At 42.4% G+C, this 27,517-nt stretch overlaps 3 protein-coding genes across 5 annotated transcripts; 1 reads left to right on the top strand and 2 right to left on the bottom strand.

Annotated features, from left to right (window-relative positions):
* Window positions 1-670: 670 nt before the first annotated feature.
* On the bottom strand, window positions 671-8,447 carry LOC115689946 (uncharacterized). 2 transcript variants are annotated; one of them, XM_056316311.1, is made up of 12 exons: window positions 7,993-8,447; window positions 7,639-7,690; window positions 6,501-6,935; window positions 5,204-5,544; window positions 4,932-5,129; window positions 4,657-4,854; window positions 4,419-4,493; window positions 4,271-4,337; window positions 3,081-4,125; window positions 2,839-2,895; window positions 1,147-1,241; window positions 671-990 (listed from the first exon to the last, which is right to left on the bottom strand). In XM_056316311.1, the coding sequence occupies exons 1-12, from the start codon at window positions 8,341-8,343 to the stop codon at window positions 818-820; spliced, it is 3,087 nt and encodes a 1,028-aa protein (XP_056172286.1). In that variant the 5' UTR covers window positions 8,344-8,447; the 3' UTR covers window positions 671-817. The 2 variants fall into 2 exon arrangements, with proteins under 2 accessions (XP_056172286.1, XP_030472011.2); XM_030616151.2 differs by having other exon boundaries at window positions 849-990; window positions 1,147-1,218; window positions 7,993-8,446.
* A 1,195-nt stretch (window positions 8,448-9,642) lies between these two features.
* LOC115689949 (ABC transporter B family member 26, chloroplastic) lies at window positions 9,643-17,783 on the bottom strand. 2 transcript variants are annotated; one of them, XM_056316321.1, is made up of 18 exons: window positions 17,228-17,779; window positions 16,042-16,169; window positions 15,652-15,694; window positions 14,574-14,618; window positions 14,355-14,477; window positions 14,170-14,273; window positions 13,924-13,978; window positions 13,753-13,823; window positions 13,509-13,611; window positions 12,935-13,145; window positions 12,330-12,403; window positions 11,881-11,937; window positions 11,719-11,793; window positions 11,283-11,357; window positions 10,889-11,170; window positions 10,705-10,769; window positions 10,573-10,633; window positions 9,643-10,146 (listed from the first exon to the last, which is right to left on the bottom strand). In XM_056316321.1, the coding sequence occupies exons 1-18, from the start codon at window positions 17,717-17,719 to the stop codon at window positions 10,066-10,068; spliced, it is 2,145 nt and encodes a 714-aa protein (XP_056172296.1). In that variant the 5' UTR covers window positions 17,720-17,779; the 3' UTR covers window positions 9,643-10,065. The 2 variants fall into 2 exon arrangements, 1 of the variants encoding a protein (XP_056172296.1); XR_008817613.1 differs by lacking the exon at window positions 10,705-10,769 and having other exon boundaries at window positions 9,995-10,146; window positions 10,822-11,170; window positions 17,228-17,783.
* A 5,574-nt stretch (window positions 17,784-23,357) lies between these two features.
* On the top strand, window positions 23,358-25,847 carry LOC115689947 (ARM REPEAT PROTEIN INTERACTING WITH ABF2-like). The gene has a single exon (XM_030616152.2). It carries the CDS (start codon window positions 23,723-23,725, stop codon window positions 25,673-25,675), a length of 1,953 nt encoding a protein of 650 aa, XP_030472012.2. The 5' UTR covers window positions 23,358-23,722; the 3' UTR covers window positions 25,676-25,847.
* Window positions 25,848-27,517: the final 1,670 nt, after the last annotated feature.

The following is a 27,517-nucleotide window of genomic DNA, read 5'->3' as shown; positions in this document are numbered from 1 at the left end:
GAGCCTCTTTCTTATCCTCCGAGTCGTTCCTGGATGTGTTATATGCCTTCTTCTAGATGAGCAGATTCTACCTATGAGGTCTTAAGATAGCATTTATTTATGAGGCTCGTATGGGCAGAATGAACTTCGTAACTTCTCTGTTGGCCTGACCAGACCAGTTTTCGCACTTCCAGTAATCACCGGTGTAAGCAAACACTTGCTCCAGAGATCGAACGGAAAGAAAACCGTCGCATTTTAACAACTACAATGACTTTTCTTCGTGGTGATTCATATTAGTACAGAGCAATAACTATAACTACAAAGCCCAGCAACAGTAAATGGATCTTGAAGTTCTGTCATACAGCCATCCCTAACTTGATCTGGCACACCGAAAAACTCTTAACACATTCCAATACCCACTTTGGCAAAGCTTGTCAGCATGCTTTGCCTCACTCAAAACACATCCAGCACGCCATGAGAAACTACAGAACTTAACTTTAAGAAACTTTTCCTGGAACAACGGGTACCACCATACAGCAGCTTCCACTAGATTTCTGGATTCAAGGATCTCATCATGCTCGATTTTCCATTCTATTGTCAACATTAACAGTGCATTACTGGAACCATCATCTTTGATGACGAAGCGAACAAATTAAAAGATCATAGCAGACAAGCACCAAAAGTCGGCATCTACACGAATGAGGATTCTAATTTCTCTCATTTTGACTGTAAATTACAGATGGGAAAATAAAACAGAATTGCTAGGAGATGACAGAGAGGAGATGGATCATCTCGCAGCCAACAGGGCACTCTTTTGATCACTGTAGAATTCACGTCTTTACTTTTCCCCGCGCCCATGATGTATGAAGACCATGATGCTCGGGCATAGTAAGAGGGTAAAGGAATCATCGGCAACCACGGTGACTAGAGCACTCGTTTCAAACTTAAAACCAATCTTCTCGTCATCTTGGCCTTCTGATGGGTGATTTAGACCTCGACCTTCTCCTTCCCCTGCAAGGAAAGAGAAGAAAAAACCCAACTCTTATTGAAGATCCAGATATACATATAGAAACTGATGTCTTCACCTGAAATTCTATTGTTGTTAAGAGTGTCATGTCTTGAAAACATCAACACAGAGTCAATTGTCAGAGGCTTATGGAAACGTACCTAGTATTCCCAAGAGAAGAGTAGGGAGAATGCCTGCGCTGAGAATGCTTGCTATGTGGGGATCTCGATGGTCTAAAAATGAGACATCCATCACACTAATTTGGTGAGTTCAAACGTGCAAATCCAAGAGAAAGATGCTCAGCCTTTTAAAACATCAATTATCCTCCACTTTCTAACAATCACTAAAATGAGAACACGCTAAAAACCGAAGCACCATCGTTTACCAGCCAAAGGAGGAAAAAAAAAACTGCCAAATAGTTCACTGTGATGATCATTAAGACACCCTATATCATAAAACTACATGAAGGATGCTAATCTATAAACCGGACAGTATCAGTTCCCACACTACAATCTGTGTGCAACCACAGCTGCCAACAGCTGCTAAGCTGACTGGGTAGAGTTGGCGGGGGGCAGGAATGGGAATCTATCGAAATGATGGCACCTGCTCGCGTTATCTCTCTCAACGAAAATATTATCGACTCAAAAGAGAAAGATGTTCACTGTTTAACAGTCGGAGGGGAAAAAAACAGGTTACTTCCGGGCAAAACATAAATATTCTGTTGCTCCTATAGTTAATATTTGTTGCTGTCAAAGCAACAAAATATTTGTGGAGATGGAAGGGAAAGGTGTTGCCGCAAAATTTGACAAACTTATAGAACAGAGAAGCAACAAGCGAATCACCATTAGAAAGCAAATTAATATTGCTGACCATCTGTCCAAGAAAACAAAGCAAAGGGAGAATTTATTCAGATCCTTCAATTGGAAGTTTAATACCAGCTAAAGCCAACTTCCACAAACTTCACAATAACTTGTTTAAAGAGCCAAAAGCGCAAGTCGCTTGCAGCTGACTGTAAGATCAGCCCAAAGCAAGAACAGCAAAACCACCATATCTAATGATATGATGTTACAAGTAAGTGTGGATTTTATATATTCATTTTCTTTCTTCTACTAATTTAATTTTTGGCTCAACATCTTATGTCCTAAATGTAAGTTATTGCATTACCAGAGATAACAGCATTAAGGAAATTACAAACATTGGCTCCACTAGACTTAAGAGTTCGTATTTCATCCTTCACTGCCAAGTAAGCCCTCCTTCTCTAAATCCAGCCTTAATAAAACCTTGCCTAACTAGAGGTGATACAGAAAAACAATACACAAAAAACAAATAGCTGTGTAGAGCAGAAGACAAATCATCCACAATTTAAACAGAACTGCCTGTTCCAGGAATATTTTCTCTCATCACAAGTCCATGACAAATGGTCAAAATCAGATAAACCACAGTCCAGAAGCAATGCAAATAATGAGATGAAGCTGCTATCCCAATCATTAAGAGGAAAATCATTAATTTTAAATACAACTCGGAAGATATCACATACTCTTCCAGTCAACCTTAGGCTCAGCAACCACCACATCAAGAAAAAAGGAACAGCACATGCCAAAAGGATTTAGATGAATTCCAAAATGGAAAATATCTAACCATCATTATTATTTTTATGACATTCGTTCATGCAGATGGCACAATATTATGGACTTGTTTGAGCTATGATCTTATATCCACTTAGCAGTCTTATCAGTCATCTGCTTAATCCAGGGTACACTCTTAAATGCTCAAATTCTCACAATCAGTCAAGATGCTAGATGACATGACAATACGCTAAAAGCTAAAGCAATGTCATTTGGTTGAACAATTACCTTCTTCGTGACCTAACAGGAGAAGGTGAGAGGTCTCGTTTCCGGGAACGTGACTTCCTGCCAGTCAGAAAAGAAGGCAGTTGAATCCCAAAAATGTCTCTCCTTAATATTTGTAGTACCAGCAAGCAAAATTTTTGCTCAAATTGGAGGACCATCAAGGAACAGGCAGAAAATTCTCTACCAGTAAATAAATAAAGGCAGATAAACCACAACAGAAAGTAGACATCAAACTAATGACAAACCTTCTAGAATCGTCAGAAGCATCGTCACTTGAACTTTTTGCATGTGAATTTTCCTTACTATTTCTACCTCCACTACCAGTTGAAGAGGAACGTCTTCTCTTATGCCTTCTCAAATCATTCGGATGCTCTTTCCCCAACCTGTCCTCCTCCTTATGCTTTGACCTTTCATTTCTTTTGTCACCTTCTTTGGCACTAGACCTATAGGATCGCTCTGCCTCCTTTCTATCCTCCCTGCCGTCAACATCATTTGTTCTGCTCCTTGAATGGGATTCCTTCACTCTATCCTCAGATTTACGTAGCTCCGGCGTCTCTTTGGAATCCAACCTTTCTGTCCTTTCCTTCCTTAGACCCCTTTCATCTGTTCTCTGCTTCTCATCCATCTTCAAATCCACTTTAACTTTACCATCTGAATCACCTCCGCTTGATCTGAATCTGGTCTCTTTATCTTGAGAATTATCTGGCTTGAGTTTTGATACAACGTTCTCACTATGATGTTTTGACTTCATTGAGACATCATCTTTCATGGGATCCCCTGACCCAGAAGTATTGACATCTTCGTACACCTTTTTACGATTAAAATCCATCCCGTCAACAGCGCCTCCAGAAGCTAACTGCGCCGTCACATCTGCCTTATTGACACTTGAGCCAATACCATCAGTGCTGTTTTTCCTTTTGGAAGCATTGACTTTGGTGGAGCCACTCTCCATTTCCACCTGAACCCTATTACCGTCTTCAATTTTAATTGGTGGCAGGCCATTCTCAAGGGCCTTATTGACACCATTTCGATCCCTTTCACCACCTGGGATCATCGGAGCAACACCTTTTGCAAGAGTTGGTGCACTGGAGCTGCGCATTTTTTTGTCCCTGACATCGTCGTCGTCATCAGAGGCATAAGTTGCCAGACCCAAGATATTCCCTGGGGAGCTGGAACTAGACTTTTCACTAACATCTTCAGACTCTGATTCCTTATTGTCAAGTGAAACTGGAAGCTTTGCAGGTGATTTTGGAATAGGGCCAGAACGGGCAGATGGTGAGACCCTACGGTCTGAAAGAGTTACATTGTAATCAGATGCAGAAAATTAAAAACACCCATAGCAAAGAAGCCATAAGGAGGATAGATGCTACTTCAATTATGCAAGAAACACCAAATGATTGACAAATGGAGAGCTGCGAGGTCATCATAAAATTACCATCAGTTACCGGATCATCTTCATTAAGAACCTTTGTTGCTATTTCATCAAAAAGCTCATCAGTCACCTGTCCAAAAAATTATAATTTATACTTCATGTATACTGATGTATATGTTCCTGAAGAGAAGTAATCCAAACAGCTATTAACCTTCAAAAGAACTTCAGTTAGAACACGCTTGATTTCTTGGTTAATGGCCACAGTTCTGGCAGCTTCTGCATAATCCTACAACAAAAGGCAAAGCTGTCTTAATAGGTAGAAAAACACGCAATAATGCAACTGAACAATATGTGCAAAGTCATATTGAAATATGTGCTCCGTACACCCCTCTCCCCACCCCTAGAAATAAATAAAATAAAATAAAATAAAACAGAAAGGATGGGTAAACCTCATCATCATCATCTTCTTCAGTTGACCTAGACGTGTCAATGCTTTTGTCTTCTCCTTGGTCGCCCATTTGGAATGACTTATCTGCTTCTTCATCTTCTAGGGATTGAGATTCAACTTTAGCATGCCCCAGAGATGTACTTGAAATGGAAGCTTTTGTCTTAATTATCTCCTCTCTAAGCCAATTAGGCACTGGAGCCTGGAAATATGTCAAGCCAGAAGTCAGCACCGATCAAGTCATGCTCGATGGGTCCATTCAAAGACTAAATCTAATACCTTTTTGGGACGCTCGGATATATTAGAAACACCATAAGCATCGCCAGCAAAGGATGCAGCAGGAGGTAATGCTGTTCCTGCACCCAGACTGAAAGGGCCACCAGGAGATGGAACTGTAGGCTGAAAGCTTGTTCCAGAAAATCTTGCAAATGGTGTTGCTCCTTGTCCAGAGAGAGGAGATGGTACGGAGGGATCGTGCTGCAAGGAAAGGTTCTTGGCATGTGTGCACAGGCAGAAAAAAGACAAAACGGGAGAGAGAGGGAGATCCAAACCTGAGGCCCTGGTGGATTAACTGAAGGAACTGAAGGGTAAACCGCATCAGGAACCACAGACGAGGTCCAAGTATTCACAGAAGCTGAAGCTGCAGGGTTAAGGTGATGAGCATAACCAGGCTGCTGACGTGAATCTTGATCCCGAGTAAATCTGGGAGTAAATTGCAATGGCTGATCAGCAAGATCAGTCACAGGCTCAGCTAGTTGATTGCCATATGAAAAGGGCTGTCCAGATGGAACTGATCCAGTAATAGCAGGCCTTGATGGTTGCAGGTGGTGCATATTTTCCTGACCTGCAGAAACATGCCAATGCAGCCTTTGATCTGCCCTGTCTTCTTGACCTAAAATTCAATTGAGTAGTCAAACAGCTGACAAAGGGGAAATTAGAGGATATCTTACATGGACATTCATGAGAGATAGTAATCAGAGTTTTACACCAAGTATCATAAATAAAAACCTCAGGTACTTTGTAAGTTCACAATCCATGTGCAAATCTGTAACCTTGACATAAACATAGCCTACTATTTCAACCATCTTCATATCCGATATACCTCCTAATTTGTCTACATGAACTAGATTCTTTCAGAAATAGGCATAAAGAAATTAAGGCCTTGTCTGTTTGAAAGTTCACTTTCCTAAAAACACATATAACGTAATATTACTTGGTAAAAATCATTTAAAAAAGAAAAAAACATTACCTAACTTTAAATGACTTTTATGTCAATAATTGTATGCATGCAGAGATTCGACGGTGAATTAAATGAGTCAAATCTCAAACATAAGAGCAAATAACCAAAAAGATCAAAACAAAATTCATTCTGAACACAACCCCTGAGGAAGTCCCCACCATATAAGAAATTAACTCCACAAAAAAATAATAATGATAGTCAAAAGAAAGCTAACACGATTACATGGAAGTGAAATGGATAATGTAGCGCCTCTTTCACATCTAGTCACATCTTTAAACATGTGGTCCTTACCTTTTCATAAGGCAGAGGAAAGAAAAGAGTGAAAATACATTATGTACACAACCAGTCTCGCTGTATTCTCTTGGAAGTTTTTTTTTTGTCAGTGGCTTGCAATCTTAAGGGCATATTTGGAAACCAAAAGACTCTAGTTAAAAGTCATTACTTCTATGAATGAATGTCCCTCCAAGATTAGAAAAAGGACAAAGCTTAACTATTGTCTAAGTTGCAACATCACACAAGCCAACAGTAGATTTTCTATTAGAAAGTTCCATGGAAACTGCTCATCAGCTCTAGTTTCACATGCAAACTATATGTTAAGTGAATATTACCTGAAACAGAAGAATAACTAGAAGGTACCTCCTGCTGATGAACAGATACGTTGGTCGGCAAAGAATCTTGTTGGCGTAGTACCGAGTTTGCATGTCCAGTTACTCCATCTCTAGCTGGGAAGGGTGAACTTCCATCCGGAAGGTAAGCTGATGGCCCAGAACTGACAGATGTAATCTCCTGCGTATACAACGGTTGCCCTTGTGGGGGTGCGGCTGAAAGAGAATGTTGCTGATGGCCCTGTCCAGCTAGTGGCTGGTGATGATTTTCCGTATAGTGAGAGTCCAGTGCAGACGGATATGGGATGTGATAATGGTTCTGCTCATCCATCCTGCCTGGTGGTGCATATTGCGACTGAGCTTGTTGGTTTTCCGTGGCAGCTTTGGCATCTGCCCAAGCTTTAGCCCTGGCAGCCCAATCTTCGGAATTGCTATGTGCTGCCGAGGGTAACAAAAACAATTCACAATGAAATACATAAGAGCATTCAAAGGAGGAAAAAACACAACCGAAGATATAGTATACAAAGAAAATTCATCCAACTAGTTATACGGTTTATGAACATTAGTTACAGAATTACGGGTAAGAACTAATGACATACTATCAATGATGAGGAGCCATGAGCAAAGCGACAAAGAGCATGTACCTGGATTTTGCCAACTCATATAGTGACATTAACTACAACAGGAACTAACATGATTATATACATTCCACAGACCACCCCCACAGGACCTTCGTTACAACGTAAGTTTTTATTTTAACCCACAGAATGACAGAAAAAAGAAGAAGACTAATATCTATAAGAACTCACATCTGGTCGACTCTTGTTGTTTCCATAAAGGAAGATGGCTATGTTCTCTATCATTTTCTCAGGCCAGACTTATATAAACGGATTGCAAGAAAATACTTTTCATTATTGATATACATATACTTCAGACAAGAAGTTTAGTCTTACGAACTTTAAGCTCCAGAACATAAGCGGCAGGCATAATATAGAAGGATAAATAATCGGTAACAGTAAACCAGTCGCACCTACACTCAATGATATCAACGGTTTACATAAAATTGAAAGAATCTGCCAGACCAGATTATCGATAACCAAGAACTATAAAATACAAGAACAGATAATTCTTAAAAAAAAACCTGCTGGATGGTTCCAATTTTGCTGGTAAGCCCAGTTCGGATTGCCCCATTCCTGCAAACATTACCGGATTAGAAATCAGAGACTGCACAATACCATTCTACCAAAGAAACAAAGCAAACAAGGCAAAACCAAAAACTCACTGAAACAAAAACAGGCAAAGCACCCCCCCCCCCCCCCAAATCTCTCAAAATCAAACACCCCCTAGCACACAATTGTGCGTAACCTAGCTTCAGAGTTTTAGCCTAAAGGAAATACAAGGACGACAGAATCGATCATTTCACACTCGAATGAAAAGCAGCAAATCAAAACACCTCCTAAAAAAACAAAAGCAGCAAGTCCAGGAATTAACTGACCTGCGGAGGATACGAATTAGGGTACGCCGCATGAGGAGGAGGAGGAATAGGAGGAGGCGGGGGGAGGTGAGGCCGAGGGGCGAACTGGCCGTGGTGAGGGGGATAAGGCACCGATCCCGGAGGAGGCGGAGGCGGCGGCTGCGCCCACTGCTGCGACTGCGGAGGCGGCGGCGACGGAGACCGGTAGTGGAATTGATTGGGGTACCACGGGCCTTGATGAGGATGCGGCGGCGGCGGCGGCGGGGGCTGCTGCTGCTGGTACTGGTGGTAGGGATCCGCCGTCGACGGCGGCGGCGGCGGCGGAGGAGGTGGCGGCGGCGGCGGCCTCATGTAGCGGTGGTACGCATCCATCGCCGTCGGAAGGTGGGGGCCGGCTGTGGCTCGAGTACGGAGAGACGGGAGATGGGAGGTGTTCGTATCTATGCGCTGCTGTGTGTATCATAGAGAAAGGGTTGTTATCAGCGTCTATGCAACTGGTGCGATCACGCGATGGAGAAGGTGGAGAGCACGCGCGGCCTGCGTGAGGACCAGTGTAGGGGATCCTAACACGCCCATCGGGTCGGGTCGGGTCGGTTCATGTTGTCCAAAGATAGGCCCGATTCACTTATCACGAAAGAGTTCGAACCTCTGCTTCCTACTCGGACCCCGGTCCGTATGGACTGGATCAGTCGCAACCATACGAGTCTCGCACAAATCTAATAAATTTATAGACCCGGATCTAAGATTGCATGGATCGAATCGTGCAAACCTTGATCCTATGAGGCCTCACCGACTCTTAGATAGGATATATGGTTAAAAACGTTTTGTTTTTGTTATCCAAGGCTCTAAGAGCGAGACTTGCCAGTTTTCTGCCTAATAACCACCTCTGCCTTCGACTCATCATGGCCATTCACGGTGGCGCAGCATTCATCGAACGCACCGCGAGAATCAGAGAGAGATGGAATAGCGAAAGGCTAGAGACCGTTCTTGATAGAAAATTTCAAAATTCATGCTGTTTATGCTACTCTTTTAGAGTCGGGATTTGAATCGACGGTAGTGTTTGAAATAATTGTTACTCCTAGCTTTTTCTACGAGTTTTGGCAAATCTACACGGTAAAATCTAGGCTTACGCTATTTCCACATGCACAATGGCTCGATCAACGACTATCTTTTTGCTGCACCGACCAAAAATAAACTCAAGCCAGCGGTCGAAATCTTAACATTACCCCGCCGACAACTCGCCATTGATCCGAGATTATCACTCATTGGACAGTTTTCTTGTTTAAATGCAAAATTTCACTCCATTATGCTATATAACGGCGTTCAAATTTGTACGGAAAAATTTTCAAATCACTCCTTTGGAATATTTTGCATTTTCAATTAATTTATATAATATGTAAAGTAATACTTCTTTGGTGCAACACAAATTCTCAACAGTTCTCCCAGCTCCTGAAATTAACCGAGGCTTGGCTAACATGTGACATTACCGGAGAGAGAGAGGGCGATGGGACATTACTGTTCTTTAGCTCTCAAGGTTTACCGTATGAAAAGAAATTTGTCAACAAGTGCCATTAACAAGTACTCCAATGACACTTGTTAAGTAACCAATTCAACAAATTTTGCATTTCTAAAATAGGCTAATTATTTTTCGTTTTATTTGCAATCACATCATTGGAAATTGCAGTATCTATAAATAAGTATGCTTAGCAAGCATCCCGGATCACTCTTTAACACGACCCGAGGGAAAAATACAAAAAATATGCTGATTGGCACCTTTTGGTTACAAAAGAGTTATCGGCACCCGATGCTCGCCGAAACAGTATCCTCGCATTGTAACTAAATGGCCAAAAAACCCATGCGTTACCACCTGCGAGAGAGTGAGAATCAAAGGGTAGCATAACCTGGCGAATCTGCGGGAAGCTGCTGCCTTCAGCAACTCACCAAAGCGTGACCTGTGTATGCACCCTTCCTGTTGAATGATCCTCGTATAGAGGTCAGCAGTCAGGAATGAAATCTTCTATGCTGCATCCAATGAAGTTACCAACACACTCCATCGAAAGAATGAGAAATTGCCCGCGTTTCGCCTCTGCAAAATCATGCTACGGCGTCCGCCTGCCTTCTGGTGAGCCGTGCATACAGCCCATCTCTGAGGAGGAGCTCACTGTGCTTGCCCATCTAATAGAGACAGAGCGAGAGAGAAAAAATTAATTGATGGCGCAAGGAGATAAAATGACGAAAGGATACTTCTGCAATCTTTATAACTATCATGCGGTCTTCATGCTAACTTCTATATGATGTAGCAGAAAAGTGCAGCCGTGTCAGGACATAGAAGAAAGCCCAAGATGTCGAAGCTCGAAGTCTGGGATAAAAAACACTGCAAAGTCCCTCCATCCACCTCAGAGGCTATTATATGCTCATGAGCAATTAAGCACTAAGTAGCCAGGTATTATGTTCTTAAATCTTGTCGGAGCATCGTGTAGAGAGAAGCGACAGAGAAATTGACAAACACTCAGATTAGAAATAAATCTGCTCAAGGCAAATCCACCGCTCTATTGGCAAGACGAGATGAAAGTTCACAATAAAAGTGGTAAGAATACAAACCTCAACAATTTGGCCACTGTCCATTACCACTATCCTATCAGCAGCTTGTATTGTAGAAAGCCTGGAGAAATGAAGAATAAAACATCAGCACAGAAAGTGAAATGCTCAAAAAGGGCTGAATAATTATCTCACCTATGGGCAATGACTAGAATAGTTCTCTTTGTGGTCAAGGTACTTCTCTCAGCACGAAGAACACCCTGGATAAAAAATTAAGAGAAAGAAAAAGGATGTGAGCTGATGACATCGAACCTGCAAAACCCAATCTCTTCCTTTTTCTTCCCTAGGTTTTCTGTTGTTGCTAAATGCACCAACCAACCTTGATATTGTGCTCACTCTCTGCATCAAGTGCGCTCGTCGCTTCATCAAGAATTAAAATGATTGGATCTCTAAGAATTGCTCGAGCAATAGCAATTCGTTGCTTTTGACCTCCGCTGAGTAGATCATCATCAACAAGAGTTTGGTAACCATCGGGCAGTGACAAAATGAATTCATGAGCATATGCCTGCTTGGCTGCCCATTCCACATCCTCCTGTTTAATATCGTGTGTACATCCATATCTTATGTTTGAAGAAATATCCATGCGGAAAAGTCGCGGTTCCTGCTAAAGCTATTGTGTCAACAATCAAAACATAAAAAACAAAATTCCAATGCTAACGAGAGGCTAATTAGGCGCCAAGACAAAAAAAAAAGAGAGGCTAATTAGGCGTAACCTGTCCCACGTATCCAACTTTTTCCCTGAACCACTTCACATCCAACTCTTGAACGGGGAAGCCATCTACCAAGATCTGAAATAGAAAAAAACCAAAGTAGCATCATATGACTGAGCAGAAAGGCCTTGAAATATAATCACTGGATGTAGCCTAGTTTTAAATGTCCGGACAATGGAGGCGTCCAATGGCAGAACGATGGCACAATAAAGTTCAATCGTTGAATACGAGAATTTAACATCCTATAGGAAAGAAAATCTAATCGGCTACTGTTTACTCGAGAGCATTATAACCACCAAGCGCTTTCTTTCCAACAGAAATGTTCACAAGTGAATCTTTAGCCTACAGAGAAACTCTAATTGATATTCAGGTTGAGATAGCATATTTCTTAAGCTTCATACAATTCAAATCTAGTCCACGGAGGTTAAAGATACATCACCTGACCGTTAGTTGGCTCGTAAAGGCGGAGCAACAGATTCACTAGTGTACTTTTACCACTCCCGCTAAGACCAACCTACACAATATAAAAAGATGAGGCAAAGGGTTCCTAAAGTGTAGCCTACAAAGTAAAAGAAATCGATTATAGAAAACTTGTCCGTACAATTGCAACAACTTCACCAGGTTGCACAGTAAGGTTTACGTGTCTGAGAACTGGCACCTGTTCAAAGTACTCTTTGAGTTTTATATATGCATATATAGAGGAAAGAAATAGGAAGAGTTGTTACTGTAACCATTGAACAATTACTAAGTAATACATGAGAATGCAAATCAGACAGGCCCAAAGAAAGCAAATATAATATAATATTACAGCCTCATCTGTAACCATGGAATTTACGGTGCTTGTTGGTTCTAGCAGAGGAACATGAGTAAAAATAAAAGCAATTGAAACAGAGAAATAATCCAGTGACAGAGGAAACATGGTAAAGAAAAACAACGCCAGCAGCTAGGGAACAGATGATGATAGAACGTCTCTCAGAATCGCATTCAGAAGAAGCGTGTATTCATAAGGGAAAATATATAGTTGGGTCAACAAAGAAAAAAAAAACTTACTGTAGGCCTAGAGGAATAATAAAACGAGACATTATGAAACTCAACGCATCCATGAAGCCTTTCCAACTTTGAATCTGAGAGGTGAGAGGGAAACATTAGAAAAGGTGATCCATCCCCTACAATTTTTATCACAAGGTGTGGAAAATGTGCACAGATTATTTGAGTCCAAAAATCACATAACCATGTAAGCTAACTTCAACTTATTCATCTTAACCATTTGAGAGAACACGGGAAGATTTTAAAGTAAAAAACGTGTTAAGGTTTCTGATCTCCACCTATTTATATGATATTCATATTGCAATTACAGAATGCCACTGAACAAGTATACTGCATATTATGATATAATGTTATTCTATCAATTACCAAAACACATTATGCTTGTATTTGTAAAGTTGAAAATTCTCCAACAATTCTATGTAAATACTGCTCCATGCCTCTATCTATAACTTAGAAAAGCTTTACTATTAAGGGGGAGATAACTAGCACTAATTCAGAGAGGACTCGGGAAGAAGAGACAACTAGCACTAATTCAGAGAGGACTCGGGAAGAAGAGACAACTAGCACTAATTCAGGTTAGTCTCCTTTAAGCAAACTAAGCCACTTGCCTTTTGATATGAATTGGTCACTTGCTGGAAGATCCATCAGTTGGAAGACTTTTTCGCTAGCCCCAACAGATTGCATCAATGATGATAAATTGTCCCCAATCCACCATGTCGAGTAAATTAACCACTCACTGTACAATAAAAACTTTGTGAGTTGCTCTGCAGTTGTCTGACCAGCCAGAATGGACATTCCTCCTATCAGCACAGCAATAACCTACAAAATACAATCTACGTGTCAACATACACGACGTTGTCAACTTGATCTTTCATCTGAAGAAGAATCTTCAATTAAATCTCAAGTGAAGACTTGTTCCTTGTACTTAATACCATACAAGCCAAAGCGCTAACTCACAGAAAACTTCATAGATATATACGATAAACAGGGTGCCCTGAGAAATAATGCTAGAAGCACCTGAAAGTTTGATTAAGAAAATAAAATACAAGCACCTTCTTCTTAATTCTCAATAAGAATTATCATTTGATCTCTCCTCAGCCTATTGTCTAGGGCAAAGAAGAAACAAATACTTTAGCTCTCATAAATCACGCATCAGTGAACATCAGAGAAGGCATAGCAGACCTGTGTACTGTGATAAAGGGTATTGAAACTCCAATTCCAAAATCCATATGCAGCACTCTGCCTCAAGCTAATGCCAGCCAGTTTTTCAAGCCATTTTGTGTATCTTTGAAAGATAGAGATATATAGCTGTGTCAGTTAAGCCGTCATCTAAGAGGTTTCATTTGTTGCAAATGCAACTCGTACATCAAATATGAAAGTGCATACAAAGAGGGCATCCTTTGAACTGCGAAATACTAATAATCACCTCTTGAGTTCTTGCTTTTCCGTTCCGTAAACACGTACTGTTCTCATAAGAGAGAATGTCTCTTGGGCCACCTATCAAAAATGCACAAAATTAAAGCAAGGAAAGGAGCTTTTGACTGATAACTCATTCTGATAAAAAAGAAAATTCAGAAAACATGAAGGCAGTTCCTACTTCATTAGCGGAAGCAGTGTACTCCTGGATTAGCTTTGCAGACTTCTTCTGATACCTGTATGAAACATTATAGTCATGTGAGAAATGCTACATGATGTGGCAGGAGAACAGGAGCGTAAGAACATTGTCCGCATGTATAATGCAAAGTACTCAATGTTCCAAAACACATATGTAGAAATATCTTCTTAGATTCCATACTCTTAACAGTACTCCAGAGAATCAGCAACAAAGCCAAAAGAATCTTACTGGCCATAAATAAGCATAATTGCTGACAAAGTAGAGCATATAGCCAGTGTGCATAGACCAAGTGGCCATGACAGGATTAGCAAGTAGATCAATGAACCTGCACCCTGCAGGGTTTAAGGCATAAGACTACAAAGTTGTTGATAAATTATAAGCAAAACATGCGGTCCCTTAAGTGCGAAATCAACCTGTAGGCCATTGCGCAATATCAGGTTAAGATCATTGCCAATTACACGTGACACTTGCTGACAATCAGCACCAAGCCTGCTAGTCAGATCACCCACTGTTTCCCCATCAAAGAAGGAGATATCCTACAGCATTGGCAGTATGAAAAGGACATTAAATGAAGTATCTTAACAAACATGGGCAACCAGCTTGCAAAAAGAGTGTTGATATATCTCCTCTACCTGTGAAAGGAGAGACTGGTACAGCGTTTCTCTCATTCGCTTGACCTACAAAAGAGTAAACCCTGTTAGCTTCGATATCCCTCTGATTAGACAAATCTTCCATATAACAGCTACTTGCCATAGATAAGCCCCGGATATTGTAGTTATCCCGAGGTATTCTTAAAAAAAAATTACTACTCTTGCTTCTATTTGTTATGATATACTATCCCAATTATGAATTTCTAACCATATCAAGAAATCCTCTTCCTTCTGTCCTAAACAAGCAGCAAAGATTTGTAGCTTTTTTTGGTTTATGTAATATCTACATTTAAAGGTGATGTGTTTTTCCTCAACTATCAGAGAACAACAACCAACTCCAAGCAGTGTCTCACTAATTAAGTTGTTTACATGATTGTGTTATGCTCTGTGCCATAGATCTGTTCAGCACCATATCTGCAGTTTATACAATAAATTCAGCTAAAAGATAGAAAGAAAGTGAAAATTAAGGATTAAAAAATTGAGAAATCCACCTTTTTAGATATTTCAAAGACCAATTATCAAAACCAGCGGTCTGGATGCAATACTATTAAGAAACTTTTTCCATCTCTAATAACTGAGTCCATGCGTGTAGATGTATCAGTTGGGTGCTTCAACAGCTCCAAAGAGATTGAGAAGAAAATGAAATAATTCAAATTATTTAACAGGTAACTATGCTAGGTAAAAACATTCAATGCATCATGAGCATCTGCTACATCCAGTGGAGAGCTGCATGAATCTAACTTTATCAATTGTTTTTCCATGAAAACCTGACAATGTCCAAAGGTATAGCAACGTGTAACTATCAATGAACAATTATTTTTATCAAGGAATTATGCTAGGTTAAAACGTTCCGTGTATCATGAGCATCCGCAACATCCAGTGGAGAGCTGCATGAATCTAGCTTTATCTAATATTTTTCCATGAAAACCTCACAATGTCCAAAGGTATAGCAACGTGTAACTATCTATTAAAACATATATATCGTGTAAGACAGCCTTGGAAGCACCTCAATTTTGGCAACTTGTCATTTTTATAACGACAAAATAAAATGGAAACTCACAAGGATCATATTTGCAATGCCGAAACAGCAACCGCGTACACCACTGTTCATCAAATTAACAGACCATGAGGTCAAAGATCTCCCTCAGAATCTGGGTATTCGAGATACTTCAAATCAAAAAATTCACCAGAAAATTAAGCAATTTGTTCATTGGTAATTCAAATCAAATGCAAAACATAAAAACTGCACTAAGAAATGCCCTCAGCTAAACAGCCTATCGAAAAGACAGTGTGTCGACATATATTGTCAATCAGAGAAATCACATATGGTGTAGTATTACGGAAACTACAACTTGGACATTAGGAAAAGACTATCAAAGGAGTGGAGAAAAAGAGTTCTACAGTTAGCAACTTAGAGGAGAAGGGAGTTTTGACCATACAAGATTTCAACCTGCATATTCCTGCACCGATGCACAGAAGAACCAAGAGACACACATTCCGATGAAACACTGCGATGTTCCCACTCTGTGCCGAGAATATTGATGCCGTCAAGTAATGTGGTATAGAGATCTCAGAAAGCTGGAAAGAGGAAAAGCAACATCATTAAAATGGACCAAAATAAATGAAACCAAGAATTAGTTTGTTTTATATCTGTGGTATCCGTGACAAACTGAAGGGTATAATGCACCAAAACCAGATTACTAATAAATTCAGTGACGGTAGCCACCAATTAAATCCCAAAGACTGAAGTGCGCTTAGTGGTCTAACATTCCTTGCAATGAAGGGGCTAAAACTATCACCCAACCCCTCCAAAGGAAAAGCAAGAAAGCACTGTTGGCCATTCTCTTGTCTGTTTCCTTTACACATGTTTTTATTTCTTTTGGTCCTTTTGTGACCGGCCAAGTTTTTCCTATTATTCTCATTAATAGTAGGACGTCATGAATAGCTCAAATAAGTACCCAAAATCCGTAATAAGTCAGAATTATCTACGTTAAGTGCAATATTAAGCTAGAAATAGGTTTTAGGTGCATCTCAAGAAAAGGAAACTAATTACATGAAGGAGATTCAAAGATTCTAATGAGGCACCTCGATTTTCCTATCTTTGCAGTCACCGAGTCCATTAATAGTATGCAATTAGAAGTTCCTGCCCCCTATACCATTCAAAATTGTACTGAGCTCCACAGTGTATTAAGCTATCCGTTGATGCACTTCCATAAACTAAAGACAAGTAATATTCCGTACAATCATCTTCTCTCCTTGCTAATAATGACAAGTTGATGCGCTTCCATAAACTAAAGACGGCCTCATCCAAGAATGGCCATCATACATGACTACTGCCGAATTCAAACACTATTCAATTGATGCCCCAATGCTGATAGTATCCCAAGCATAATGTAATAGATAACCGCACAGCAATCATGTATCTCAACTTATGAGCTTGACATGGAAGTCATCCCCATCATGCTGCCATAGAAATGCAGCGACAGCATCACGTAAAAACAAGATGGAACAAATCACACTCAACAACAAACGAACGAACTAATTGCACAAGAGTTCCAACACAACCTGGTGATAGAGAATTCAAAGGACTAAAGCGGGAATCCTAGCGAAAGAACGCCCCAAAACAAATCACGAACCGCGGCGACAATGAGGGTGGAGAATGCGGCGAAGATGATCCACCGGTCCCGGGCGACCAATTCCCACATCCTGGTCAGCGCGCGCCACACCGTGACCGGCTTCGCCAGCATCTTGAACTCCACGTCCTCCGACAGGTCCCACCACATCCCGCCGGGCAGCACCGACCGGACGGACTCCATCCACCTCCGGAGCCTCTCGAACGCCGCCCCGGCAGCATCGTTCCTCCCTCCGCTGGCCCCGAGCAACGGCTCCGGGTGCTCCTGCGCGACGGCGCCGTTGATCGACGAGGATTTTGGCGGGGAGGGGCGGGGCCGCCGGGGGGCGCCGCGGCGTGGGGAGGAGGATCCGCCGACGCGGAGGCTCGCGCGGGGGAGAGTGGGCTGGGCGGCGGCGGCGAGGGGGCGGCCGGCGCGGGGGAGGGAGGCGGAGGGGGGGAGGAGGAGGAGGCAGGGAGGCGGCTGCGTGTGGGAGAGGAGGCGAGGCACGGTCATGGCGGTGCAAATGGCGTGGAGGATGGAATGAGAGAGATGGAGAGCGCGAAGAGGGGGGTTGGTTTTGGTGTTTCCGAAGAGAGAGAGAGATAGAGAGAGCGCCTCGCGACCATTCGGTGGCCGCGTGGGAGAAGAAAGGTGAGCGGTGCCCAGTCCTGTCCGGTCCAACTCAAGAACCGAAAACCGGATCGGGAGTACCGATTTTTAATTTTTAGGGCCGAAAATCGGATCGGCTAGTCTTGAGACCGTGGACCAGACGGGATCATCAATCTGGTCCGGTCCAATCTGGTTCCAATAGGATCAACATTAAATATTATTTGTGACCCGAAAACCGATTGTTCCGTTCTTTCTTTTGTAGTTCTAATTTGATCTCAGATGGCCATGGAAAAAATTGAAAAAATATATATAATATATGAAAAAATTGAACAATCAATTCCAATGGGATCAATATTAAATATTTTTCATATATATATATTATATTATATATATGAAAAAATTAAAATATATATTTATCGATCCGGTCATATCCGGTCCGGTTCCCACTCAAGAACTGGGAACCGAACCGCTCGAAAACCGGTTCCACTTTTAGGAACTGGGAACCGGATCGATATTCCCGCGAATCGGACCAAACCGGTCGGTCCGATCCGATTCCGATTTGGTCGGTCCAACTTGCTCACCCCTAGGAAGAATTGGGCTCGCGTAATGCCACGAGCCAAGATGAGCGACTGGCGGTCGGGTCCGTTGATTTTTCACTTCTTTTGTGCAACTCGACAACAAACTACATAAAAAAAACGACGACGACGATGACGACGAACTATAGGCGCAGATAATTTGTTTATCTTTATAGGTCAAGGATATTCCCGAACTCTGAAGCTCATCTACGACAAAAATGGTTTAGTGACAATTTCTTAACAGACTTTGAATGTGAAATTAAATTTCTAGATTTTGTTTAGATCAATTGAGTCTTTGGATAACGTTGCTCTTTTTTCCGATATTCCTCTTTGAGTATGAAAAGGCCGTTTAAAATGCACGTAAGCACTACTTGAACCGAAAATTTAGACGGAGAATCACAAAAAATAGAGAGAGAGAGAAGAGGGGGCGATTGGGCCGTCGGCCCAATTAATAGCGACAGTTGTCGGATCCGGTGGGCTTGGGCTGAGGTCCAATGACCCTCGCCGTGCTTGGATGAGGGGTGGCCGTCGCCGCCGCCAGAGAGAGAGAGAGAGAGGGGGAGCGGGGGTGAGGCATAAGCGGCCGCGCCACCGAAAACCCTCTCTGGGTAACCGTGGGAGGGTCACCATCTCGCCACCATGCGGCCCTCCCCGATGGTGGCGAGGTGCGACTTTTGCCCCCAGATGCAAGGCTCACGGAGGCAATGCTCGCCTCTTACCCGAGCATAAGGAGGTTCGCCGGACCTTGGGTCGAGCATAAGCGAGGGCTAGCAACCCATGCCGATGGTCGAGCGGTGGCCCAATGGTTCCTGCTCTCCATTTCTCTCCTCCTTTCTTAGGGATTTCCTTTTATGAGCAGTTTTGTTGCGCATAAGCATTTCAGGTCGAATCAACGGGCTATTGCGGGCGCGCAAACACATATAGAAATCTACAATCGATAGGAACAAAGAACACGATTAAAAGACTCAATTGGCCGAAAAATAATTTAGCAACCTGATAGAATAAACGGCAAATAAATAAACGAAAATAAAAAGAAATCTGCAAAATTAAATGAAAATCCTTTCTTGTCCTTAAACTTGACCTGTACAAAAACATAATGGCTCGGAAGGCGAAATCTCTGTCGGTGTTCCTTTCATCGCGATCGATTTTGCCGATTGCTTTGTCGCCGTCTTCCACGTACCGGTTGTGATTGGACTCCGTTGGCACGAAATAGCAGAAGCAAGAACCTGAAGAGAAATCACCAGGGAGACGAGTTCATCCCGAATTCTGAAATTGAAACGAGCTGCGACATTTGATGAATAATAATAAATATTTCGAGAATTCGAGAGGGACGAAACCAGCGTGAAGGCCATGGAGAAGAACAACACGCACTGTTTCTCTAGGAGGTGACAAATGCAGAAATTGGTAGGATGACCGAGGGTTCTGTCTTACCTTGGACAACAGCAATAATGATAACTATTACTGAGAAAAACTTAAAAAACAGAAAAAGACAAGCGAAAAGTAGAATGAGGAAGAAGAGGAGGAGGAGAAATCAGAGAATAGAGAGAGAGAAGTAAGGAATACATAAGGGAGAATCACACAAAAAGTTTCCGAATTTTGATTTAATATGTAATATAGTTTATGAACTTTTAATTTATTCAATATAGTTCCTGAACTTTATCATAGTGTTCAATGTGGTGCATGAATTTTTAATTTGTTTAATGTGATTCATGGATTTTTGGTGCATGTTCAATTTAATCCCTGAATTATATAAAAATATTCAACGTGGTCCTTGGAATTTTGGTACATGTTCAATTAATATGCGTCAAATTGGTATCGAAGCAAGGTTCACTGGATGGTCGTCATCGACGTGGACCAAGTGTTGAGTCTTTTACGGCTCGAGAAAGAGACCTACGGGACGTGGAGGTAGATGATTTTAGGAGCCAAGTGCAGCAACACCGGGAGTCTTTGCTATGCTTTGAACTTCAACAAATGAAAATGGTCCTCACTCTCCTAGAAAAACGACCAAGGGGTGGCAAAAGATATTCGACCAAGCCCGTCAACTAAAGGTGTGTACTTCTTCGACAGCTCTTCTTTTAATCAAGCCAAGAATTTCTCAAAAACAAGAGAAAGAAAAGGAAAAGCCCCCTGAGTTCATTAAAGAGCTCAAAAAAGAATGAAATGGTGAAGATAGTAAGTACTTCAAGTGCTACGGCTATTTTGACATGCTACGGCTATGACCATCTACAAGTGGAATGTCTTAACCATTAGGTTATCGCCATTCAAGATATCGAGAAGAATGATTCAGAACTTCAAGAGACTCAACAAGATCAATACCATGTAGAGTCTGAATCCAAGGAGCAAGATGAGATTGTAGAACAAATTGAAGAAGGAGAGATGCTCGCCATCCAGATGCCATCAAGTAACTATGATATTATAGACGGTGAATCTCCATATAAATGTGTCGAGGCAAATGCTGAAGTTATAAATGAAGAAGGAATGATTATAGCGGCCCGAGACGTTACCTACCACTTTCATTTCATATGCCCCGAAGCGCTCTCTCTCAAAGTGTTCATCAATTCTCAAAATACGTTTGATATATTTTCATCTTGTCAACATGCCATTAAGATATTTGTTAGTATGAAACTAATGTATTATCTAGTTCGTTGGAGAGGCCGTCCGAGAAATTCGTTGGAATCAAGTTCATTTGCTAAGGTTCGGCAAAGCTCAATTTCGCGGATCTTTCTCCCTACCATGAAGATGAAGACAAAGTAAAACTCATGTGCGAGTTTTACACACCGCAAAAGTGTCTGATGCCGGATCATTCATTGGAGGCCATTAATTCAGCTACTTTGAAACTAGTAAAACTCGGAGACCTACGGCCAACTATATTTATAGTAAATGTCGTTTAAGTTTCCAAAGTCGTTAATTGTAGTTGTTTTTTTAGTAAAACTAGTTTTGTCTTTCCAATGAATCTTAGTAATTACCCATGCTGGAGGCTTGTTCCATGCTCAGTTATTTAAGCATACCATGATGAATTAAAAAACAAGACTTAATTGATTCATAACTTATTTGAGCCTTTGGCTTGAGAACAAGAAAATTTTTCTTCTTTCGTTCTTACCTCTTAGGTTGACTACTTACGGGTGGTGAGTATTGCTCTTGATTCCTACGGGTGGCGAGTAAACTATCTATTCAAGTTCTCACTTGCGTTACCTCGTACTTCTCTATATTCTCTCTAACGTTAGCGCAAGCAAATTTTTTTCTCATCTCTCACATAGCGTAATCTAAGCAAAATTTTTCTCAAGCACATTTGATTCTCTACCTTGCCTTTAAGATTACGAGCTCTCATCTTCCTCAAAAAAAAAACGTAATGTAACCTCACACAAGCAAAATTTTTCTCATCTCTAGTAACTTCACATTTGATTCTCCTCTGACCTTGCTCTGTTTTAAGATTGCACAACAGAGCTTGGACCCTCGTTGATTCGCCAATTTCGTTCGATCAACTGCAACGATCAATGCTAAGACACGTTTGGGAACCCATTTAACCCCGAGTTTCTCAAATTTTCAAAGGTTTGATGCATTCAAGGACACTGTTCGGCAGATAAATTTTGCACTACGTAATTCTATAATGTTCGGTGCCATAATTCGAAGAACGATTACTTTAATGCTAGTACTTCAATTTAACGCCAAAACTTTTTAGAAGCTCCCTTTATGCAGTATAGATAAAGGCAAGTCAAATATTTGGTTATCAAAATTATCTAAGCGATCATTTGTTTAAAATTATCAAAATTTAAATGATGGCTTGAAAAATATAAAAGGTTAATACCATGAAAAATCCTAAGTTGGTATACACATGACAATTTCACCTCAAACTAATTGTTTGACCACTAAAAACCTCAAGCTAGTACACCTATGATAAATTTACCTAAAACTAATTTTTTGATCATAAAAAATCACAAATCGATACACTTGTGATAAATTTAACCTCCGTTAAATTGGATTAACGCCACAAAAAATCATATATTGATAAATTCGTGTAAAATTCTAAATCGATACACCTATCTCTTTTTCCCCTCCCCCCAACACTACAACCTAGACTATGAGTAATTGGTGGGATACCCATCTCATCCGATGATGGAAGAGTTGTTGAACCATATCACATAGTTCCAGCAACAACGAAAGCTGCAAAAAGGACAGCAGCGATACTACTAGTCTGGATAAGACTTTTTCTACCCCTTTCGTCTTTTTAATTGACATAGAACCAAGTCATCTAGTAAAATGAGGATAATGTGTAAAGAATGGTCAGGATAGCTCAGCCGGTAGAGCAGAGGATTGAAAATCTTCGTGTCATTAGAATAAAAAGAAAAAGGCGTCCATTGTATAATGGATAGGACAGAGGTCCTCTAAACCTTTGGTATAGGTTCAAATCCTATTGGACGCAATGGATAGGACAAAGGTCTTCTAAACCTTTGGTATAGGTTCAAATCCTATTGGACGCAATATTTTCCATCCTTGCTACCGCGAGCTTTACGTAATCGGTGTGTTAAACATGCTGCCAGCATTCATCTTGATCCAGGATCGAACGTGTCATTCAACTCAACAATTAGATGGTAAAATTGAACGAAAACTAACATATGGTAAATTTATCACAGATGTACCAATTTTATATTTTTTATGAAATTTATTACAGATTTACTAATTTTAATATTTTTTAGGCATCAACCCAAATATAAATACCAAAACGAGGGTCGTTACACTAGTCGTGGCGCCAACCCCACAGAAACTTCGAGAACAAGTGAGAGAATATCTGTTCTGTACTAATTTTATTTTTTATTTTGAGTGGAGAAGGCAAAATAAATATATTTTAAATTGGTGAATTAGATAGAAAAAAAACATTGGGGATTAAACAGCTGCAGACGAAAAGAAAAAAATACACGAAGAAAAAAACTCTCCGGCCACGCGCTCCCCACGGGCGCGTGCGCGCCAAATTCCTCCCCTTCGTCGTCCTCAAAATTGACAGTACTCGAAGCGCCCCCAAGTAACGTAAACCAGAAGTTTCCGCTTCTTCGCGGGAGCGTCCATGGAAATTACAGGCGAAGGTTGACTTAGTCAACCGGAAGTTCTCTCTCTCTACACCACGCGCTTCGAGGAGGAGGAGGAGGAGGAGGAGGAGGAGGCGAAGGAGACGACGACGACGACGACGACGACGACAGTGGCGGCGATTCTCTCACTGGGAGCGACGTGAAGACGACATGCCCATCACGTTCTGACGCCTTCCCCAGAAGCTGCCTTCGTCTCGGCGCGCTCGCGTCCGTGTCCGTGTCCGAGTCCGACCAAACCTCGGCCTCATTCGATGAATCCGAAAGCCTCCTCACGATCGTCGTTTCGTTGCTTCCGGATGAATCTCCAGCCGCCGAGGAGGATCGCCGAGCCGCCGGCGAAGGCTGCGGCGGCGGATGGGGCGGCGGGGGAGGGCCGCGTGGAGGACGCGCTGTCGCACCCGATAGTCCTGGCGGAGCGGGTCCGCGCGGCGGTCAAGGAGTCCGAGTCGTTCAAGCTCGAGTGCGCCGAGATTGGGAGGCAGGTGGAGAGGCTGTCGCAGATGCTCCGGGCCCTGGCCCGGCTCGCGTCCTCGCCGCCGCCGCCGCTCTACGACCGCCCCGTCCGGCGCGTCGCCGCGGAGGTCGCCAGGAGCCTCGAGCGGGCCCTGAGCCTCGCGCGCAAGTGCAGGCGCCAGAACCTGATCCGCCGTCTGGTCAGGATCACTAGCGTCACGGATTTCAGGAAAGTGCTGAGCCTGCTGGACGCCTCCGTTGGGGATATGGAGTGGTTGTTGAGTGTTCTTGGTCCCGACGAGCCTGGCGGCGGCGGCGGCGGGATTGTGCTCTCCTTGCCGCCGATCGCGAGTAACGATCCGATTCTGGCGTGGGTCTGGTCCTTCATTGCTTCCATCTACGCGGGAGAATCGTCGGACCGAGTCGAGGCTGCCAATGAATTGGCTTCGCTCGCGAAGGATAACGACCGGAACAAGAAGATTATTGTGGAGGAAGGTGGGGTTCCTCCTCTGTTGAAGCTCTTGAAGGAGGCTGCGGCCCCGGAGGCGCAAATTGCCGCCGCGGTCGCGCTCTTTAATCTGGCCAATGATCAAGAGAGAGTCAGGGTCGTCGTGAGCGAACTCGGGGTTCCTCTCATTGTGAAGGTCCTCAGGGACGCGCCCATGCGGGTGCAGATACATGTGGCGCGGTTGGTGGCGAGGATGGCAGAGCTCGACCCCGTCGCTCAAGATGATTTCGCAAGGGAGAACGCCATTAGCCCTCTGGTGTCGATGTTGTCATTCGAGACGTTTATGGAGGATGATATGAAAGTTCATTTGGGTAAGCAGAGTATACATTCGATCATTCAATTGAACAAGGAAAAGGGTAAATTCGCAATGGCGAAATCTAACAGCCATCTCCCTCAATCGAGCACTCATTCACGCTCGTTATCAGATGGGGTTAATAGATTGGGGGGTCACAGGAAGGAAAGAGAGGGTGAGACGCCTGAGATTAAGCTTAAACTGAAGTGTAGTGCTGCGGAGGCTTTGTGGATGCTTGCAAAGGGGAATGTTCCCAATAGTAGGAGGATAACTGAGACAAAAGGATTGCTTTGTTTGGCAAAGTTGGTCGAGAAAGAGCGCGACAAGTTGCAGTACAATTGTTTGATGACATTGATGGAGATAACCGCAGCTGCTGAACTGAACAGTGATCTTAGGCGAGCGGCTTTTAAGACGAGTTCGCCGGCTGCTAAGGCCGTTGTGGATCAGCTTTTGAGGATTGTCAAGGAAATAGACCGCCCATCATTGCAAATTCCTGCCATAAGGTCCATTGGTTCATTGGCCAGGACATTTCCAGCAAGAGAAACCAGAGTAATTCAGCCGCTAGTAACCCAACTGAGCCACAGAGATGAAGATGTGGCCACTGAAGCTGCCATTTCTCTGGTGAAGTTCGCTTGTCCCGATAATTATCTCTGCACAACACATTCGAAGGCAATAGTTGAGTTCAATGGAGTCCCTCCTCTCATGAGACTTTTGAGGAGCAATGAACGAGCTCAGTTGAATGCGCTGATCCTCCTCTGCTACCTTGCGATACATGCTGGAGATAATGAGGGTCTGGAAAGAGCTAGGGTCTTGACTGCACTCGAGGGAGTAGATCGTTCCATAACTGGGCAGAATCTTGAATTGAGGGATTTGATTTCCAAGGCCGTGTACCAAATCAAGATGTATCATGCTGATGTCCATTCTCATCGCATACATTCATACTCGCGCTGAACTTCAAGAACTGCTGCGTTCTATAATTTTTCATTTGTTGGTCACCTGGAAAAATATACTTTTGTTTTATTAGCACAGATAGGTTAGGGGCCTTAGGTCCAAAATTGTAAAATCAATCATCAAATACACTTTTGCAGTACAGTGGATTGAAATTTGAAAGGCAGTTTTCATGCCTTTGTGGTTGCTTTTGTCTGATGGAACTTGATGTTTGCATGAGCAAACTGATGTCTTGTGGCCTCAATTGTTCTCTTCTCCAACTGGAATCCCAAGTGGGCGAGTTCTATTTTGCGCAGGTAAGTGAAATTCGAAACATGAATATGTGGCAATTCATACAGTGAGCTGTTTTCATTTGCCTGTACTTGATTTTGATCGACTTTGACATTTGGCATCGACAAGCTTGAACGGTATGGTGATGTATGCTGTGTCTTCTGGTACTGTTGGTTCTCCATTTTGGTTCCATTTTGGTTGCACCAATCGCAATTGGGGCTGAGACCAGACCATAGTGTATTCTAGTTCCAACCAATAATGCCAGTCAGTTCTTTACCAAATCGGACCAATTCCTTGTTTCCTCATGCCAGTTGTTGTTGGCAATTGACATTTGATTATGGCCATGGACTGATCTGTCGAACCCATACAAAAAGCAAGCATCTCTGTGCGTGTGGTGGTTGTGGGTGGGACAATTGCAAATTAGGCGGGGTCTGCCGCGTCGCTGTATTCTGGATACTCTAAAGGTATCTCATCTCTTGCCTTGTTCAGAATTAGGTGGGTGTCGCCTCCATTTGTAGCGTGTAGAGAAAAAAGGGGTACACCAAACGGTTCTACTTGGCTTTGCTTTGCTCGAGGTCTATCGGATCATGTTGCCCGTCTAAGGAATCGGTCTTACATGACTTTGCGCATCCGTCGCTGTGCGAAAACGGCTAATAGATTTTATTCGATGGAGTTGTTATTAGGGGTTAAGAAGTAGGATTCTGGATCAAGTGTAACTCATGAACTCTAATTGATTATATTATCGTCTGTTGTTGGTAAAAACCGATGCAAAGAGAAGTCCTTTCATATTTGAAATACAAACACGATTCCACATCGAGCGCAAACAAACACAAGAGTGACATCGAAAGGCTTTCATTCTTCCCACGATAATTCCTCTCGCGGGATTACAAGTTAGCCGAATGTCTGTGGAAGTTCTTGTCCGACCTTCGAAAAGCAGGTGCCATGGTGCGTCAAGAGATCATTTCAGTAATTACTCCTACTTGCAATCGGTTGTAAAAGAGCAAACCTTCAAATCTCAAGAGGCACTCCTCCCCCTGTTGGTTGGTTTAAATCCAATACGGATGACTCGGATTCGATGAATCCGTTCCACGGGGTTGCCGGAGGTGTTCTTCGCGACCACTAGGGTCGATGGGTTTGCGGCTTTTGCACGAAGCATCGGTTCTACCTCACCTTATCCTGGCTGAATTGTGGGCGCTTGGCTGATCATCGAGCTCGACGCCGGGGTCGTGCTGCAGCTAATGGAAAAGAAATCTATCGATAATGCTATCCTTGTGGGCATTGTTGGTGAATGCAGGCTGTTCCGGACCTGTGTTCCGGAGTGCTATCTTCACCATAGTTAGAACACGTCTCTTGAAAGTTGAAAGGCGTGTATCTGACCGCAGCAAAATTTTTTACGTTGTGAAAAGGACTGAACAGGAAGAAACAAAGAACTCTTTCACCGTATGAACATGGGCTCAATTCCCTTTAAAAAGCACCCACTTTGACTTTATACTCAAATTTGGCCCAAACTTTTTTTTTTTAATGTCTAGTAAAATATCACAAATTTTCGCTTCATACTAAATCTGGCTCTGTTAT

This window comes from Syzygium oleosum, unplaced genomic scaffold (assembly GCF_021117445.2).
Source record: "Syzygium oleosum isolate NSW1041296 unplaced genomic scaffold, Sole_v2.1 Sole_v2.01, whole genome shotgun sequence".
NCBI classification, from domain to species: Eukaryota; Viridiplantae; Streptophyta; class Magnoliopsida; order Myrtales; family Myrtaceae; genus Syzygium; species Syzygium oleosum.
Note: the sequence above shows the minus strand (reverse complement) of the source record. Positions and strands in the feature narration are given on the sequence as shown.